The sequence below is a fragment of the Gouania willdenowi genome, chromosome 4, assembly GCF_900634775.1.
Source record: "Gouania willdenowi chromosome 4, fGouWil2.1, whole genome shotgun sequence".
Lineage (NCBI taxonomy): Eukaryota > Metazoa > Chordata > Actinopteri > Blenniiformes > Gobiesocidae > Gouania > Gouania willdenowi.
The window spans coordinates 9168587-9188084 of record NC_041047.1 but is presented as its reverse complement, the minus strand read 5'-3'; the positions used below and the strand labels follow the sequence as shown (position 1 = coordinate 9188084).

The window sequence follows — 19498 nt, the reverse complement described above, 5'->3', positions numbered from 1 at the left end:
GATTTTGTGCATTTTGCTCTAAAACTGTCTTTTTTAGTGTTAATTTGAGTGTCCCAGTTATTTATTTCTGATTTGTTTCATTGCTTATGTACATGGTTGTGTTCTTGTTAGATTTAGATTAAGTTGTAATTAATGTTCCAAAATTGTTTGAAAAATGGAAAATGGAAAAATAGGCTCTGAGAAAGTTGACCTGAATATAATTTATTATGGTTAAATAAGAGCTATTGGACATTTAATTTTAGTATGTTAAAAAAAGAAAAGAAAACATGAATAATAATCAATATTTACAATACCATGCACTTTTATGTGATTACTTCAATAGAAAGTAAACACGGTCTCCTTTCTAAAAGACAGTTAATTATTGTGTGATAAAATGGCCTCTATAGCACAAAATAATCCTGTTTCAATAAATGACAAGAAAATATAGTATTTTATCAAAAAAAAAAACAACAAAAAAAATACAAAATTCAGCCTAAAAAGGAACTACTGTAGGAACATTTTCCAATTATTTTTTAAAGTAATTGTTAAAACTTTCCAAGTACAGTTGCTCAACTGGAATCTTCGTCAGTTGTACCTCCTAAAAAATGGGTTTAATAGTAGCTGGCGCTGTTTTATAAGTTACCACAAGAGCTCAGACTATGCTAATTTAAGTTTAATTTGTTAAGTATTAAAATGATAAAATAATGTCCACAGCATTAAGTAACACAGCCTTTAAGTTGTAAAAGTTTATTTCATATTTTATTTAAGATGTAAAAGGAGTAATTTACCTGTTGATGGTCACATGACATGACGTTTGAACCGGACATGAAAGTGTGCAAATACCCGCGAAAGGGAACCAGATGTAAGAGTGTGAAAATACCTGCAAAGGAGAGAGTCAGGACGGAAGGTATCGTGATAAAAATGAGATTTTTCTCCCTTAAAGAGATTATTCTACAACTGGTCAACTCGGCGCACACGGTAATATGATTTTCACCTTGTTTATGTATTGTTGTACGTTTGAAATATGTTATTTGTGACCAAAATACTATATGTTAATGCGAGAGTTGATAACATGTCCTATGTGTTCTCCCATTTATAGTTTCCACAGTGTTCCACAACTATTTTCTACTGCTATGAAGAAATAAATGCTTGTGGACATCAGTACGAGGCGTGAAGTCCTTCTCTGAGCCGACGAGAAGTAGCTGTTAATCCCATTATGTTAATCAAGATTGGCTGTTATTTTGAATAGGTGTGAATTGCTAATGTGCAATCGTGAATGAAACCTGTAGTGAATCTTCACACTCATACAAGTAGGAGGTATAACTGTCGGTCATTCAAAGAGTTCACACGACAAACCGATGTCCACTCAAAGGTTTAATCTTCACAGAAGAATTGAAGGGTGGAGCACCGTGAAAACTGAATTCACAGTTTGACACAAATTACCATATAAAATGTCACACATACAACTTAAACCACTCATAAACATTAAATAAACAATATTTACCGTGTTCGCCTGATGACCAACAGAAAAAAGGGAGCAAAAATAGGACAGCGAGTATCCTGCGTTCCTTTAACTCCCGAAGCATTTGACACCAAGAGCATCAAGTGCAAAAACAACTGATTGCGATGTCCTCGCAAAGTGAACCCTGTGGAGAAGGAAAAAAAATATCCCTTTTTTATGCCTACTGCTGTCAGTTGGTAGATTTAATGTGGGACTTAATGAGGCTTACCTTGATACCATATCTGTTTCTCATTGAAGCTGTCATAGTGACGCCTGCTGGAGGGACAAACAAAGGTATCCCACAGGCTGAGAAACACACTAAGGTGATTATATCACACAGTGGGAGACATATATTCTCTCCGAATCGTCCTGAAACTGTGCACGCCAGGCACGGGCAGCACCAGCATCCCTCCACAGCAACCTGAATATAGAATGTAGAAAAGATGCAGCTATACAGGAGGATGCCACCTTGGAGTGTGAATGGAGGAAAAAGTTGGATGCTTACAAGTGCTGACATCTTCAAAGCAGCCGAACAAACCAGTGTTAAAATCTATCAAAGGTGTTTGTGCTGTATGCTGATGCTGAGCCATAGAGATAGTGAATGGTCTTCCTGTGAAGAAAAAAACCCCCTCAAACTCAAGTGGAAATTATTGATTTATTCTGTTTAATGATGAAATTAGATTGTAGAGAACATCCCTTTGGATCTGTTTATAAACCAATGGCGCGTTCTACTATTTAACCCTCCTATTATCCTCAAATATGGCTAACACATGTTACCCATGGGGTCAATCTGACCGCAGGAATATTTGTCTCCAGAAAATCATTGCCAGAAAATCATTGACCACATTTTTGTGTGAGGCACTTTGTTTATTTGTTGAATACATAAATAACCCCTCGATAATGAAACCTTGACCTGTTCTCTAGCGCCACCATCATGTCAAACTTTAAAATTAGATTTAATTTATCTTGTATAGTTTTCATCTTAATCTTCTCAGATTTACTGACAACATTAATGACGACAAGAGTATGAACCCTATTTACTGTGGTGGTGATGATATGACCTTTTCTGCAGCGCTTGATTAATTACCTTAAAAAATTTGGGGGGCACATTCATGACTCACAGAATGAACCATATTGATTGATGTTGATGAACCCTTCCCCCCAATTACTCTCAAACATATTTATTTACTTGTTTTTATTTCATTTTTTGTAACATATTTGGGGTTATTCACTATAAAGTCCTCTGCCTCAGACAAATCCTCCTTTACGTCACTTTAACTGTGAAAGAGCTGTTAGATGTCATTTATCAACTGAAAAGTATTAAATCTGCACCTGCTGGTGTGGGCATGTAAGGTCACTGTCAAAGAGCAACCGTAGCAGTGGAGGCAATCAATGAGGCAACCAGGCTCCAGCGTTTTGATGCATCAGGTTTTTGTCTTTTTATTTTCCATTGGCACCACAAGCACAGTGCATTTCAATCTCCACTCAACCCACTACTGAACAGAATGGAGGTCCCTATATACAGGTGCATCCTTAATTAGCCTGTACCAAGCATGGGGTGACATTTGATTTACATATTAAAAGTACAACATAAATATTTACACAAATAATTCTTAACAGACACCATCATAAACAATAACCCTCTATTAATATAATTACCCTTATTCAGATCCCCTAAATGATTAAACTAATTATTTACATTGATTTCTAAACATCAAGCTCCCCTGTTCCTTAGTCCCTCTTGGTCTCTCCCACCTGGAACTATAAAAAGGTGTCCACAGCCCCCGGGGAATTCTTTCACCAGGACACCACAGGAAAGAGGAAGAGACCATGCACAGGTAAGCATTGCTGTATATTGCATTTCAATCACACCCAGAATAAGAGAACATATTTAATGGTTTTATCTATCATGTCACTGCTAAGTTATTTATCAATTATCTTAAAATGTATTTTCTGTTTTTATCACTAGATGAATGCTGAAACCCTGTGGCCTGAACCATGTGCTTCATCACCTGTCCTCATGATGTCAATTTAAGCAAATTCATTAAATCAATACAACAGAATGTGTCTTCTTAATTTCATTAAGCACTGCCAGTCTGTTCACACAATTTACCATGTATACATTATAACAGTCCATGTGTAACGTCACCTCGTCATTACAGTCACACACAGACAAGTTTTAAACAGCTAAAACAGCTTGAGGTCAAATTCACCTCAGACGAACACCAATGCATGCAATATGCGTAAAGCACATTGAAAAAAAATATCGTCAGAATAATTTTATGCTTAATCAGTTGTACCCAATATATGTAGGAAAAAAAAGTCAACTGTAATTTTTTTAAAGATAAACATTGAATGCGATCAAATTGACCCCAAGAATAATGGGGGGTTAAAGCGTTGAAGCAAACAGGCTTTCCTCAGTTCCTTTGTCATGCTCACTGAGCTGCTAGCAGGTGATGCCACATGGTTTCCAAACGTCACTTTTACCTATGACTATGAACTATGACTGCCAAGAAATAAAGGCCTATTTGTTAAGAAAATACATTTCAATCTTTAGGCTGAGAGGTAGTGAAACAGCTCTAAGAGGTTTATTTTTTTCTTTCTCCAAACAAAGGATCCATACATATATTTTACAATGATTTTCAGCTGCAATTTCAGATGTTTGAATTCTATTTAAAGTTTTATCTTTAAAGAGATGGGGCTCAAAAAAGTTTGCATTTAAAACCAAAATCTTGAGCACAAGTTATGCAGTAGTTTTGCACAAATAAGGTGAATTAAACCATAAAAAAAAAATAGTAATTCAACTAAAGGTATATAGAAAATTCCCTTATTTTATGCAAAAACCTGTATTAAATATTATTAGAATGAATAAATACCAATTTTCATTGTAGTTTTTATGCAGGATATTACACAACAAACCACGTCCCTCTTTTTCCTTTATCCAGCCTTAATGTGTGTGTGTGTGAGATCAAATCTGAGATTAATACGACACTTCATCGGCCCTCAATGTGCCTCTTAAGGGTGTGCCAAAATATCAATACAACGATGTATCACAAGGTTCTATTTCATAATATTTTGTGAGGTGTCTTACTATGGGAAGTGACATCTGTTAACATTCTTCAGAAGCACTCTATTTCACTATGCCAATCGTGATTGGCCAGTGAAGCACGACAGTCCCCTGGGAGACCCTCCCACCTCCTATAAAAAGAGAACACAGAGAGGTGTACACCATTCAAAAACCTCTTCTCCTCTCAGTTATCTTGCGACGATATTTTCTTTCTTTCTAGTCGACGGATGCTGGCAGGACTACTGCCTGCTTAAGGCCACACCAGGTCAAGAAGGTAGGTATAACAGCTCCTACATTGCGCTCTGCTCGGTGAGTGTTGTCCTTCACTGACGCAAGGCACGCAAAGGACAGCTCCTTCCGACACTGCCGCAAGGCACGTGCGCTGGTCTCAGCTGCCTCTCACTTTGGGGACAGCCCCGCTGCTACCTCCCACGACGCAAGGCCGGAGCTCATGGACCTCAGCACACCAAGCTGTTGTTTCTGACCGGCTTGGGGCGGGCTGTCAGTCGCCTTCACTCCCATCCTTCAAGCCTTGACACGGTGACGTTTGTAAATGTGCTGCTACACGGTTGGCCATTCCTTGGCCTGCCATTGTGACTGAAACCACCAGGTCCTGCTATAAGGGGGAAAAAGCTCCCCGTTTCTAGGGGCGCTCCGAGGCAAATCCTCCCCGTCTTCCCTGAGCTGCTCATAGAAGTAGTACGTCACTGGGGTAGCCGCCCTTTCACCGGGAGGACCCCGGTGGCAGGTGCCTCCATCCTCGACTGCAAGGCCATGGAGAGCTGCGGAATGCTCAGGATGTCGCCGGTAGAGCCGTTTGTAGCGGCGCACCTGTTCCGACGTCAGCTTGCTGTGTCTCCACGGAGACCCATGCTGCCGTCAAAAATGGTCTTCAGTCAGACCTGTCCGGTAGGACTTACGTGGCCGCTGTCCTCTTGGTCACGGCCATGAATGTCCTCTCCTTCCTCACTGCCAACCAGGTAGAACTTTGTGAGAATTTTGCTGAAATTCTGGATGCTCCCATCGTGAATCTTTGGCTCCGTGCTGTCTTCTATGCAGCAGCGCTGTGTTCCATGCAGCAGCGCTGTGTTCCAAGCAGCGGCGCTGTGAAGCCAGGAGGAAAGATGATGAAGCTCTGCACCTCTGTCTTCCCAGAAAGGCCCTGCTCGCGTCTTCTCTGGCAAGTGTTCTGCAGTGTCACCTGTCCGATCTGGGATTCACGGTGAATACAAAAAACAGTGAGTTGTCCCCTACACAGGAAATAGTCTTCCTGGGCCTATTCCTGCACTCTGTACCTTTCACCGCATGCCTGTCGGCGGCGCGAGTGAGGTCGCTCAGGGCATGTCTGTTCGGTTCAGGTTGTGTCTTCGGTTACGCGGGTTGATGGTGTCTCCAGGGAGGCCACATTCCCTTTCAGTGCCCTGGGGCTGTGATTCTGTCATTCCTCCAGGGTCTGATTGACAAACACAAAGCCTTTTCCACTGGGAACGCGTATTTTGCGGCGATCGCTGCCTGTCACGTGGGACAAAACGGTCAGCCGGTTTATGAAGGATGAGAGCAGGCTCCTCCCCGTGTCGAGACCAATGGTTCCACCATGAGGTTTGGCGGTGGTTCTGGAGAGACTGAAGGGTTCCCTGTTCAAACCAATGGGTGAGATGAACCTGAAGTTCGCCTCTTTTAAAGCCGTCTTGTTGCTGGCTCTGGCTTCGGCCAAGAGGATCAGCGACATTCATGCGCTCTCGGTTCACCCGTCATGCGCTCAGCTTTTCCCAGGTGATGAGAGAATTATTCTGAGGCAGAACCTTTTGTGCCGAAGGTGGTGGGCTCATGTTCTCCCATCGACCTGATGGCCTTTTTCTGCCTCACGAGGTGAGCAGCAGCCTCATTTATTGTGCCTTGTTTGTGCGATCCGCACTTGGGCACAGGAAATAATTCCTGCCTGTGGCGATCAAACTGTATAATTTATCACTGTAACCTCACAGCTTGATTGTTGTAAATATCTAAATCATATTTGTATATTTGTATTATTGTTGTAAATATCTGTCTCATATTTGTATACAAATTTGTACATTTGTATTATTATTATTAGTATAATTATCTTTTTACTACTGTAATGTGTGTGTATCTAATCCTTATTTTTAACAGTCTTACTTAATTATACACTTTAAAGTTTATTGTTTCTTTTTTAACATTTATTCTTTTATTTGTGATATTTTCTTGAGTGGCTGTAACAAAAGCAATCTTTCTTTATAAGAAGCGGTTTTCATACAAAGAATGAAGATCAAAATGCTTTTACAAAGTTAAAAAAATATATTAAAATATTAATCGATCAGTGACTGGTCTTGTGACTGATCTATTAGTGTTTATATATTTACACACAACTTAAATTCTACAATTGCTAAACATTGTGCACAGGCATTTCTAGACCTGCATTATCACATGATGGCACAGGTTTGGCAATGGTTACCAGTTATTTAGGCCATATGAGTTATTCTGGTAAATTCTAATAAATTTAGATTTCCATTATTTGTTTCAACCTCATTTAGAGGTCGCTATTATTTAGAGTAAAATAGAGTATCCCATGCTAAAAAAAAATGAAAGATTTTTGTGAACTTTAAAAATTTGCATATATAGACAAAATAATAATAATAATCATCAAGATAGGTTAAGAAAAGTGGTAAAGTCACAAAAACTTTAGAGTTTAAGAGTTGTTTTAAGAGATAAATGAGACTTTTTCTACCAGAGTCTTGTTGATATAAACACTCTTTGTTCCAGATTTCAGGTTGTGCAGCATTTTCTAAGCTACCTTTTTGAATAAAGTACTACGCCCATTCCACTCCTCACAAGAGCTTTTGAGAAGAAGGCAGCAGGTGCTCAAGCTTCATCAGGTAAGACTTCGGCAGGAAAAATTTAATTAGGACAAAAAACAAAAAAAGATAAATCTTAAAAATATAAAGCAGGAAGTTACATTTGTGCTAAAAGAAAATATTGTTTAAAAAGAACTCAAATGTACGATGAAAAATATCTTTGCATTATGTCTTCAAGTAAATTATCACTAAGCTCTAGCGTCAAATATTACTTACGATTTAATAGGAACTAGTTGATAAAGAAAAAAGTACTGAAATTGAATGGAACTGTAACTTTTTTTTTAATGTACAAATTGCATTATTGTAGCTTAGATAGAATGGTGACAGAATTGGTCAAATTCATGAACTGTCATATTTGCAACACTAAAGAAACTAAAGTTCAGTTTGACGTGTCAAATTCAATCACAGCAGAATATTATTTGGTTGTTCGTTGAACATTAAAGTCATATTTGTGCAGATTTCCCCATGGTTCTGCAGTAATTGTGTGTTTTTATATGTTAGACATCAGAAGATGATACCGTTGTGCGATAGTGGCTTTCAATTTCTCTTTACAGGGTGTTAGACATTTTTCCATCTCATTTCCTAATGTTGCAAAGTTACAAAAGTAGTGTATTTATCAAAGAGTTGATACATCTCAACAAGGGTGTTGGCACTCCCAGTTCATCATTCCTGTTCTGGTTCTTCTTGCTTAAAAACCACAATTACATCATCTTAAAGCCATTCAGATGCTGAGTGGTCCGATCAAGCCACATCAATTGCTTTTCATTATATAGTAACAATTGTGGAAAAAAGTGTCATTAACATATTTTAAGGACATTTAGTTAGAGTTAGAAAATGGAGCATGAAATAGGGACAGTAAGAAGTTCTCAGTGAACATTTGCATGTTTTTCTTTCTCTAAATGAAAAAAGAAATATTTTATCTGCTTTAAAAGTGTACACAAATATGCTATCTAGACCAGATATGGGTGAAATGTGGTCCTTGGTTTAATTTTGTGCGTCCCACAAAAATAAACACAAAATGAATCCAAGAGCTCACAAAATAAAAGAAAGATAAACAGGAAAACTGCAAAAATGACTTAAAATAACAAAAAATAGAGAAAAGGAGAAAAAATAAACAAAAAAATGAAAGACAACTATAAATTGACACAATAGTGTACAAAATGACAGGAAAATCAGACTAAACCCTTTGCTCTTTCCTTATTAATGATTAGTATGGTCATTATTCAAAATGCTGGCATGGATTTGTTGTCCTGTTTGAAACTGCAAACTAAGTCTTTACATGCTACTATTTTAAATTAAAGAAGTGTGTTTATCAAAGAGTTGATACAACTCACCAAGGGTGTTGGCACTCCCAGTTCATCATTCCTGTTCTGGTTCTACTTGCTTAAGAACAACAATGACGTCATCTTAAAGCCATTCATATGCTGAGTGGTCCGATCAAGCCACTGAGAAATCAATTGCTTTTCATCATATACAGTAGTAACAATTACAGAAAAAGTGTCATTAACATATTTTAAAGACATGTACGCAAATCTGACATGGGAGTTAGAAAATGGAGCATGAAATAAGGACTGGAAGAAGTCCTTAATGAACATTTGTATGTTTTTCTTTCTCTAAATGAAAAAATAAATATTTTATTTGCTTTAAAAGTGTACACAAATCTGTTATCTAGACCAGATATGGCTGAAATGTGGTCCTTGGTTTAATTTTGTGCGTCCCACAAAAATAAACACAAAGATACAAAGGAAAACTGCAAAAATGTACAAAATGACTTCAAAAAACAGAAAATAGAGAAAAGGAGAAAAAAACAAAACAAACATGCAAGACAACTACAAATATACACAAAAATAACAGAAAAATATACAAAACGACAAGAAAAATACTCAAAATAGCTCTTATCACAACCCCCCCAAAACACACAAAATTACTCCAAAAACAATCAAAGCAACAATAGTATACAAAATGACAGGAAAATCAGACTTGCTCTTTCCTTATTAATGATTAGTATGGTCATTATTCTAAATGCTGACATAAATTTAAGCTGCAAACTAAGCCTTAACATGAAACACATGAAAAGTTACATGTAAATCTTATTGGGCTGCAAAGAAGACACGATACTGTCTTTCCATAAACTCGGTAAACTTCTGTCATCTGACAGCAGTAATTAAATTCATCGGCCTTTGTTATCTCAACAGAAACTGTCTTTCTTATAACTTGATGGCAACTTAGCAGTGATTGCCATGGAGCCATATTAAAAGCCTTTTTCATTAGCGTCTAACAACCTAAAAGAAAAAGAGAAAAACCTGAACTGCAACCTGAATGCCTGTGGCAGGATGCCAGCAGGGCTCTGAGGTCACAAAGCTGTTTATGAGTGTTCAAGACTTTCCTTTCCTCCCAGTGCAGTAAGGTTATTGGCTCTGTTTACACATTCCACAGAGAGCTGCTGTTTGTTGAGCTGGTTTGGATTTAATAAACTAGTTCTCTTTTAGATTATTACAGCAATATCTATCCATCCATTACGAAGATGATTAGGGCCACATTAAAAAATAAAAAAAAATCTGGACACTATGAGATTAAAGTCGTAATATTTCTAAAATAAAGTTGTAATTTTATGAGAATAAAGTCATATCTGAATGACATAGTAATTTTAAGAGATTAAAGTGATAACATTTCAAGATTAAAGTTGTAATATTTCAAGAACAAAGTTGTAATTTTATTAGAATATAATTGAAATACAAACAGGATCTTGCCTGCACATTTATTGAGGTTATATTTCTCTTTAGTTTTCTCACACAGTGAAATACTGAGCCTTTTCACCATTCATTACCACACTGTTTGACTTTAAAGCCACTTTGCATAAGTCTGCATTTGTTCTGACGAAGAAAACAAACTGATTTGGAGCAAATAGCCTCTTTTGTGGTCGATTTAAGCACTATCAGTGTTCATTGCATTCACTTCAACAGGGAATTCTGAGCACCATACCATTAGTTTTTTAAGATACGGCTTTATTCTCATAAAATGATGACTATTCTCAAAACATTACAACTTTAATCTCTAAATATTATGACTTTATTATCATAGTGGTTAGATTTATTTATTTTAATGTGGCCCTAATACGCCGTCGTAATCCATACAATAATTTTTTGCTTTTCTAAACGGTACGCCATTGGTCGCCAACCCGTCGATCTTGATCAACAAGTAGATCTTTGAAACAAACCCTGGAGATCGCTTCTCCTGTGTTTGGAAGTATGCGATTGCTGGGACACCTCATCCACACAGTTGCTCCAGTCAGAGAGCACACAGCCACAGCATGACAACAGTGGTGAACTGTTCATTAGTTCACTGATGTAAAGGTTAAACGATGTGATGAGATGGTATTTTCATCATGTGTGCCAAACATTTGCGGGGTGTGACCCTGAATTTCCACTGGAAATCAACGGAAAGGTCTGGTCCCCCCAAGTCCGAATTTGTGATTATCTCAGTGCGGATTGCTGACTTTATTATATTTCTTGAGCAATGCAGAGTAAACGTCTTGTTTTTTAACACCTGTTTACTCTCAACAGTCTGTCGTTCCATCAATTAGCTTTTATTCTGGTACTTCTGGTTCATTTGCATAATAGCTACATATTTAGTTTCACCCGTGACATTTAGATTTAACATTTAGATTTAGCTTTAACATTTAGATTAAAACATTTAATATTTACATTTAATATTTACTTTTAACATTTACTGTTTACATTTAACATTTACTGTTTACATTTAACATTTAGATTTAGATATAACATTTACATTGAACATTGACATGTTTTTACTGTTTTTGCTGCTGTAAATCTGGTCAAAAGTAAGTAAGTAAGCATGGCTTGTAGCTAAATGCTGCAATAAGTTGCTGTTAATTTGAGCAAAAGTAACTTTACAGTCGGCTCCTCATATCTGCACTTTCAATAGAGCATCTGAAGGAATATGACTCATAGAAAGATGTTTTGTGAATAAAACAAACAAATACTGATAAGTTGTTTTTTTTTTCTTTATAGAATTGATCAGATTTGTGTGTGTGAGCATCTGGTTGAGTGGCTCTCTCCAACATGCCAGAACACAATTTAACCAACTGGGACTCCGACCTCTGCAGCTGCTGTCAGGACGTGAGCTCCTGTAAGCCTCAAACACTTTGATTTCTTTTGACAAGTAAAATAATGTCCAGCAGTTGTGTACTGTAAGAAAGAAGAAAATGACTTGCTTTAAATAGTAAATAAAAAAAACAACCTTTACTTTTCAGGCTGCTATGGGTTCTGGTGCTGTCCATGCATGGCCTGCACGGTTGCAGGGAACTTTGGAGAAAACCGCTGTGTTCCACTGTGTGACATCTTCAGCCCTTCAGTATTATCTGCTTGTAGTATACCACTGTTTACACCCCCTGCTGTCTTGTCTTTGAGGGTTGGCATTCGTCATAAATTTGGCATCAAGGTATATATGTTTAATTGAGAGACACGTGATAAATCATTTTATGTTTTCAGACACAGAAACATAAACAGAGTTTGAGATTCTTGCCGGGGGCGAATCAAAGCAGCATAAAACTATTTTATAATAAAAAAAATCTCAATAACATTTCAACATGGTTTCACTGGAGGAAACACACTCTTCCTATGCACAGAAGGACATACAATCACCATAAAAAGGAGAGGAATCATTTGCACTGCCTGTGGAATTAAAGCAGAACTAAATATCTTTTTCACCTTAATGAATCCTTCTCGTAGTCCCTGTGAGGGTAATGCAAGTGTTTATGGGGTCACTGCAGGGGTCTTTCATCCCCCCTGCTGTCTCTGGCCAGAAAACCGCACTTGCAACTTTCCCTGCCTCCGACCCAGTGGCAAGACGTACCGCTTTATGGCAGCCAAATACAAACTATTGCTAGATTATGACCTGCATACGGTTGTCTACAAATTCACTTTTCTCAAACTTATATCATGGTGGAGCCAGCAAAAAAAAGGCAGAGAAGACCTTTGTCTGAGGAACGGAGCAACTCCATGCAGTGACAGCTCAGCAGCAATCACACACAGTCGTCGCGGCAACAGGCACGCGCACACACTCACAACCCAGCGCTCCATCAGGCAACACACACACAAATAGCCATCTATCTATCTATCTATCTATCTAGCCATCCATCCATCCATCTATCCATTTTCAGAGCCGCTTTGTCAGAAACACAAACAAACACATCACACACATTTCCACACTCTCTTCCTCAGACTGTTCACATGGTCACATGGGACTATATGTGTGAAAGCACCCTTAGTGTCACTGTTGTATTAGGATTTTTCAGTGATCGGTTGCTACCGTCTTAGGAGAGCATGTAGCTGTGGGGTGGGGCAGGCGGCGGGGGGTGCAGAGTTTTTACGACAGTGACATAACCAAAAGGGACCTTTAGGGGGAGGGCTAAGCGCAAGTTACTAAGTTCTGCTTTAAAAAAAAAAAAAGCTAAATGTTTATAGAAATGTTCTTTTGTCAGTTGAAGAAAATAATTGTCATTGTCTTGGTTACAGGGGTCAATCTGCAACGACATTGCCACATCCTGCGTTTGCATGTGGTGCTCCTGGTGTCAGATGCACCGTGAGCTGAAATACCGCAAGAACCAACCCAAGGTTGTCAACATGCAGCCTGGCCGAGCTTAGAAATGGAAAGGCGCTCCTCTTTTTTGGCTTTATGAGCGAGGAAACATAAAAAGAAAAATGCAGCAGCTTCATCATTCTTCTGCTCTTGGTCTGACTTTCATTTTTCACTTAAATTTGCTTAAACTGAGGAAAATATTTACCTGTATTGATTGAGAAGCTGATTTTTATATAAGTTTGTTAGCGTTTCATCCAATGGGCTAATAAGCTATCTTGCGATTTACTAAATACGTAATTGCAATATTCAACTTTTTTTTCTTTTCATTGTGATACACTTACCATTTAATGATAAATTCCTCTCTGATTCCTCTCACTTGATTAGATTAATCTATTGGCAATCTGCTTATAATGTTTTGGGATTAAAATGTTTTTCTTTAAACACCTATGTATAACCAATAAACAGTGTGACATAAAGTGTGGTTTACTGACTATAAATGTGCATCCATATCTAATACAGAGTCATTTTAACACATTTTCAGGAGTAGAACATAAGAAATGTGTTCATAATAAAGATAATGTTTTCAAAAATAAATGCTTTTCTTATGCAATGGTTATTACATTTCTTATGTTACTAATGAAAAACTATCAAACAACAAATGATTATGAGACACAGAGGAGAGTCACAACGGCCTCATGTAAAAGATTTTCAATATCGGCGAGTGGTGAAATAACCCAAAGTCGAGTCCAAAATAAAAAATTAGAAGTCGCATAAAGAGAAATTGTTTAATATCCTGAGAAAAAGTCACCTTTATGCTATGAATCAAAACAGAGATTAGATTTTTATCTTACATTCCCACATGCAGTTATGGGCCAATGAAAATCTGTCACAAAAGTATGTTTTGGATTTTAAAGGGGACATATCATGGTTTTAAATAGTTCCTTTTTACATACTGTATAAATCATACAGTTGTGGTCTATATAAAGCGGAACTGCAATGCTTGGGTCTGAATTCCTCATTATTATAGCTCCACAGGCCCCTTTTCTACCCCTTTTCTTATGTGCTTCTGAGAGCAATTCGTTTTGGTGCGGTCTCTTTAAATGCAAATGAGACACTCCATACCCCGCCCCCTCTTCAGGTGACACTCGGTTCAACTCCACCCTGCTCGGCCATTTTTGTAGTTTGATAGATGAGATACGGCTATGTAGCAGTGCATACAACTTTTTATTCAGAGGTTATTTACAAAATGTCAACAACGGAAGACTTGTCCATCCAGTCTTACATGTTCGAGCCAGAGTCGGACCCAGTGGAGCGAGATGAAAATGAAGATGATGAACCTGCAGAACCCTAACAAGTGAGCTAACACAAGCACCGAGCTAACGCTAGCGCCAAGCTAACGTCACGAAATGCATTTTAATACAGTCTTTTCAAAGACAAAAACGGCAAAATTAAATGACTAATGAAAACTTTAGACTTAAATTAAATCACGTAGGCCATATCATCAAGGATCTAAAACGAGCACACAGCGCTAACATATGAAGTCTGAAGACGGTGCAACTGCTAATGCTAACAAAACAATGACAGGGACGTCTTATCATCACACTTTTTAGCGTTATTTACAGCTTACCAAAGTGCTCTGTTCGTCGTCTCCACAGATAGAAGGAATTGAACCCTCAATCAGACAAAGGCTTTCGGCAAATCCTTCTTTATACTGGCGGAGGTTGCAGAAGCAGTCATCCTTGAAGTGCTTTGCGCACACAAAAATGACCTTACCCACAGATGTGGGTACATTTCCGTGAAAAATAAAACTCAACCAGGCACTTCAAAAAGGTTCTGATGCTGGGAGACGGTGTAATGAAGCGTGTGGGTTACTACATCCAACAACCGAACATTTTGACTTATCCTCTCGTAACTTCGGCATCCTTGAGCTTGGACTACAAAATAAAAGCGAGAAATAAAAATGGCGGATTGCTCGAAGTGTTGGACCTGGAGTTGATGTACTAATTTGGCAGTTCCGCTGCAAATACTGTGATGTAATAGTTCAAAAAACGTAATAGAGAATAGAAAAATCGAAACAGATTGAAAAATATGAGCAAAACAGAATATAAAGATATCTACGGAGCACCTGAAGAGACTAATTTGATTTTTTCTGTACTTCTAAGCACTCTAAATAGACAACAAAATGCATTTAAGGGCTAAAAAAGTGGATTTAGCATGATATGTCCCCTTTAAGAGACTGTCACCCAAGAACCAATACATATATGTGACTAATCATTAGTGATGTGAACAGTCTAAGTACATAGCTCAAAGCTGATCAAAATACAGGGAGCTGAGACATATGTAAAGTTGTTTACTGAAGCCCCAAACCCAGACAATGTTTTTTCAACTGGCATGTCTACCAGATCAGATATATAGCAAATCTTTGTATATATTCTGAGAGAGTAGGTGGAGCTGTATTACTATACCAACCTTCAGTTTCCTAAGTGGTGTAGTTCCTGAGGTAATGGAAGCTGAAAATGGAAGAAAAATAAAGATGAGTGAAAACCGACACATACACAGCTCACTAAATTGGCCGTATCACAAAAAGTATTCAACCGATCAAAGCCTTTTGCAGTGGTTCTCTGGTTTTGACTCAAGTACTCCGTTCTCTTTTAAAATATTTATTATTGATTTTAAACATACACGCATCAACTCAAAGATTGTTTAAAAAAACAAAAACAAACAGCAGGCCCTATAAAATGAAATGACATCATACATCATTGTTGGAAAAACAATTATACACTGAATTCAGACTTTAAATAAAGAAGGAACGGCTGCCAGATCTTATCATAGTTTGGACATGATCCACTTACGCTACATCGCAGGTGTTCAAGCTTCAGATGGGACATTACTTCCTCCACCCAAAGCTTAAGTGCTAGTGGAGCTAATTTTTTCCAGTAAAACAGCATCAAAGCGATTTGCAAGTAAAGTCATAAAGTCGACTGCCGCTGCATGGTGAGGCGTCACTGAGATATCTGCTACGACACCAAATAAAGCTGTAACGGGACTCGGACTGATGTTCTGCTTACATAGAAATGAGACTATATTGAATATTCCCTACCAAAAGAATCATACACCTGGGGACAGACCCAGAACATGTGACTCAGGTCAACAGTGGCATGACCACATCTCAGACAGGACGTGTCTACACTTGGGTACAGATAGAAGATCAGTGGATTCTTGTAATTGCTGTTTGCCAGGTATAATCTGAAAATGTTTCACCTAATTCTTCCTCCCATTGAATTTTTAAATGACTTAACGACGGGGATGCTGCACCCAGGATTCGGTTATAAATTGCCGACACCACACCTTTATTGAGTGGATCTATGGTCAGACACTCATCAAGGCATGTTTTTGGAAGCAAGGTTAAAGAAAAAGATGCTTTAACAAAACTACGTATTTGTAGGTGTACTGAAACAGTCTGATTGTGGAATATCAAAGTCCTTCCTTAGCTGTTCAAACAAGATAAATGGATTATTTTTAAAGAGATCCTCAAAGCATCTTAGTCATTTCTTGTGCCATTACTGAAAAGATGAGTCAATTAAAGACTGGGCAAAACTAACATTATGCTGAATAGGTGCTACAATCAGAGACTGTCTGATTTTCAAGTGAGTTCTAAACTGTGACCATATTTTTAAAGCACCCCAGACACAAAAGAGACCCAAGTGAGACCAGATTACTAGAACGTTGTTCAAGGTGGATCCAAGATGGAAACTCGGCCCCCAACACCCCAGCAGCCCAAAACAGTAACCAGAAGTCCAACTACAACTTTTGCTCAGAATACAGTAATAGTACCAGTATTTAGGCTTCCTGAATAGATTTATTTCTAAAGTTTATTTCATTTACGTTCATATCGCTCCTGATGTGGGATCAAATCTGATCCTTGTATTTTCAGTTCATGTTCTAATCAAGATCGTTTCTATCATCATCGTGTGTGTTTTTGGTGTCATTTTGTGTATTTAGTTGTTTTTTCCAATATATTTTTCTGTTATTTTGTGTGTTTTTGGTGTCGTTTTGTGAGTTGCTGGTAATGTTTATTGTTATTATAATTTTCACTAAAAAAAAAAATATTGTAAAACCCCATATTTGTGATGCTTTCATGTGTTAATTTCCACCTCTTTCTCTCAAGATGTAGTGCCATCGCGTACCCCTAGGGGTACACGTACCTTCGTTTGAGAAACACTGGCCTACTGAATATTTAAGGAACAATTGGCAAAAAATTCAAAAAATGTTTAGACCAAAGTCCGTGGGCCATTTGTTGAAAAGACATCTGTGAGTAATAATATTTAACAATTATAATAAGAACTACATAAAAAAAGATTCACATTGTTTTTTCCTTCTTTTTATTATTATTGGTTCGTTAACAGTACGAGTAATCATAACTATCAATTTGAGACAAAAGTCAAGTACTGAGTACCTTCAATATCCATTGTAGTGTAGACCTTGTACAATAATTAACCCTACACCTTAGCTTTATGCTAACTATTACAACCTGGGACCGTGACACACACATACAGACACTTTCATTTATTTTTTTTTCTAATTCTGGAAAAAAAAAATAGACTAACTAAAGAAATGCCCTCTCTTAATGCTTTCTCGTGACGCTTACTGTTGAGTTTTTATAAATTATTATAAATTAATGATACAGCGTCATCACTTACTTTCTGTCACGCGCTGTCATTAGCTTTCCACCTTCAGCTGGTCGCTCTCCAACACTGCCACCTGTTGTCCAAACATGTAATTGCAAATTAAATTGATCAATACCTTCCACTGTTTTCACACGTTTTAATCTAAAAGCATGTAGAATTCTTACTTAAATGTATGTGCTAAAGAAAACACCCTATTGCGCGCCATAATTGTGCTCTTGTATTTTAAAGACGGCCTTGTTGGCAGCCATCGTGGTTCGTGAATCGCCACAAAGCATCATGGGTTGTTGAAAAATACAAGAGAATTAATTAAAATTGCGTGTAAAGGAAGCGAAATATAGTCCCAGGTGGAACAAGATAAAAACGTACACTATACTTCAATATTTCCGAGCTGTTGGACTCAATAACTCAACTTAAATATGGAAACTGATGAAGACTGAACAGCAGGTGGCAGCACTACGCCGTAGTTGCGTCTCGGAAAAGACGAAGAAGAAGACGGAGCGCAGCAGACAAAGCTCCACATGCGCAGAAGTGATTGTGTTTCCGGTACGGTTCGGGTAGCGATAATGGAGTCGTCTGTGTTTCAGCAGCTCCTGAGTTATCTTCTCAACGGAGAAGAAGAATTACCCAAGACAGAAGCAGAGCGCAGAAAGTTAAGACGGATGGCGCCCAGTTTTATCGTCAAGGGTAACTAAAATAATGTTTAAATTGTACCTCATTAAAACAGGCTGAAATCTTTGTATTATAACGTACAAGTAGTGGTTCCCAAACAGAGGTGCGTGTGCCCCTAGGGGTACAGGAGCACATTACAGTGGGTACTCAGAAAGATTCAACAATTTTCTTAAAAAGTAATTGGGAAATGTTGTTAGTTCCTTTTTAGGCTGTTTTTTGAGGGGGGAAATTCACCACAAACTAACTACTATAGCTCAACAAAATACTATATTTTCTTGTAATTTATTGAAACAGGATTATTGTATGCAGTAGAGGCCATTTTATAACACAATAATTAGCTACCTTTTACAAAGGAGACTGTATTTACTTACTATTGAAGTAATCACATACAAGTTGTAGTTTAACTAAATTCCAAAATAAAATACACTAAAAACAAATATATATCATCTGATTTCTTTACTATCTATTGGTTACCTTGTTGCTTCTTAATCAATGAAAATATAGGTTTTAATATTTTTGTTGTTTGCGTCTGAGCCTTTTTTGTGTCAGTATACCCCTCATTTTCATTTTTTTTAATGGTAAAATGTAGGAAAACTTGATGTGAAACATATTTAAATAACTGTTAACCACATATGTGCAGAACTGTACATGGAACTGTAACATGGTTCCCCAGTTTAGCATTATAGTTGACAATTTTTATGGAATTTTCATGGCAATTACAATTACAGAGTCAATTATCTGAACTCAATTACGATTATAACAGAAGTTTTTTTTTTTTTTTTTTTTTTTTTTTTAAACAATTCTACAATTCTAATTATGCCATCATTGTAATTAATTGTTAATTACATGATTACAATTATAATTGACTCCAACCCTGGTTAAAAGCCTGCTTCTGCATTAGGCCACCACTGCCCAGTTATTTAGCTGTAATACCCAGTCTATAGCTTATAACCAGTATTCAATTTGTCTCAGTTAGGTTCACTACTTGTTTCTGTGTGTCATCAACTCTTTCAGCCCTGTTTCCTTTGCCTCTAACAGACAGGAGACTCTTCTACATCGGTCCCTCCATGCAGTACATGCGGCTCGTGGTCCTAACACCAGAGGAGAAGACGTCTGTACTGACCAA

At 37.6% G+C, this 19498-nt stretch overlaps 1 protein-coding gene across 1 annotated transcript; it reads left to right on the top strand.

Moving 5' to 3' along the window:
- The first annotated feature begins 7365 nt into the window (after positions 1–7365).
- On the top strand, positions 7366–13491 carry LOC114462007 (cornifelin homolog). Its single transcript, XM_028444550.1, has 4 exons — positions 7366–7435; positions 11446–11563; positions 11688–11875; positions 12952–13491. Exons 2-4 carry the CDS (start codon positions 11497–11499, stop codon positions 13078–13080), a joined length of 384 nt encoding a protein of 127 aa, XP_028300351.1. The 5' UTR covers positions 7366–7435; positions 11446–11496; the 3' UTR covers positions 13081–13491.
- The last annotated feature ends 6007 nt before the right edge of the window (positions 13492–19498 follow it).

What these genes read in the sequence shown, in the direction of transcription:
- LOC114462007 (XM_028444550.1), top strand. Translation starts at nt 11,497, where the DNA reads ATGCCAGAACACAATTTAACCAACTGGGACTCCGACCTCTGCAGCTGC. An exon ending in CTGTCAGGACGTGAGCTCCT is followed by an intron (nt 11,564 to 11,687) that starts GTAAGCCTCAAA and finishes TTTACTTTTCAG; the next exon opens with GCTGCTATGGGTTCTGGTGC. An exon ending in GTCATAAATTTGGCATCAAG is followed by an intron (nt 11,876 to 12,951) that starts GTATATATGTTT and finishes TCTTGGTTACAG; the next exon opens with GGGTCAATCTGCAACGACAT.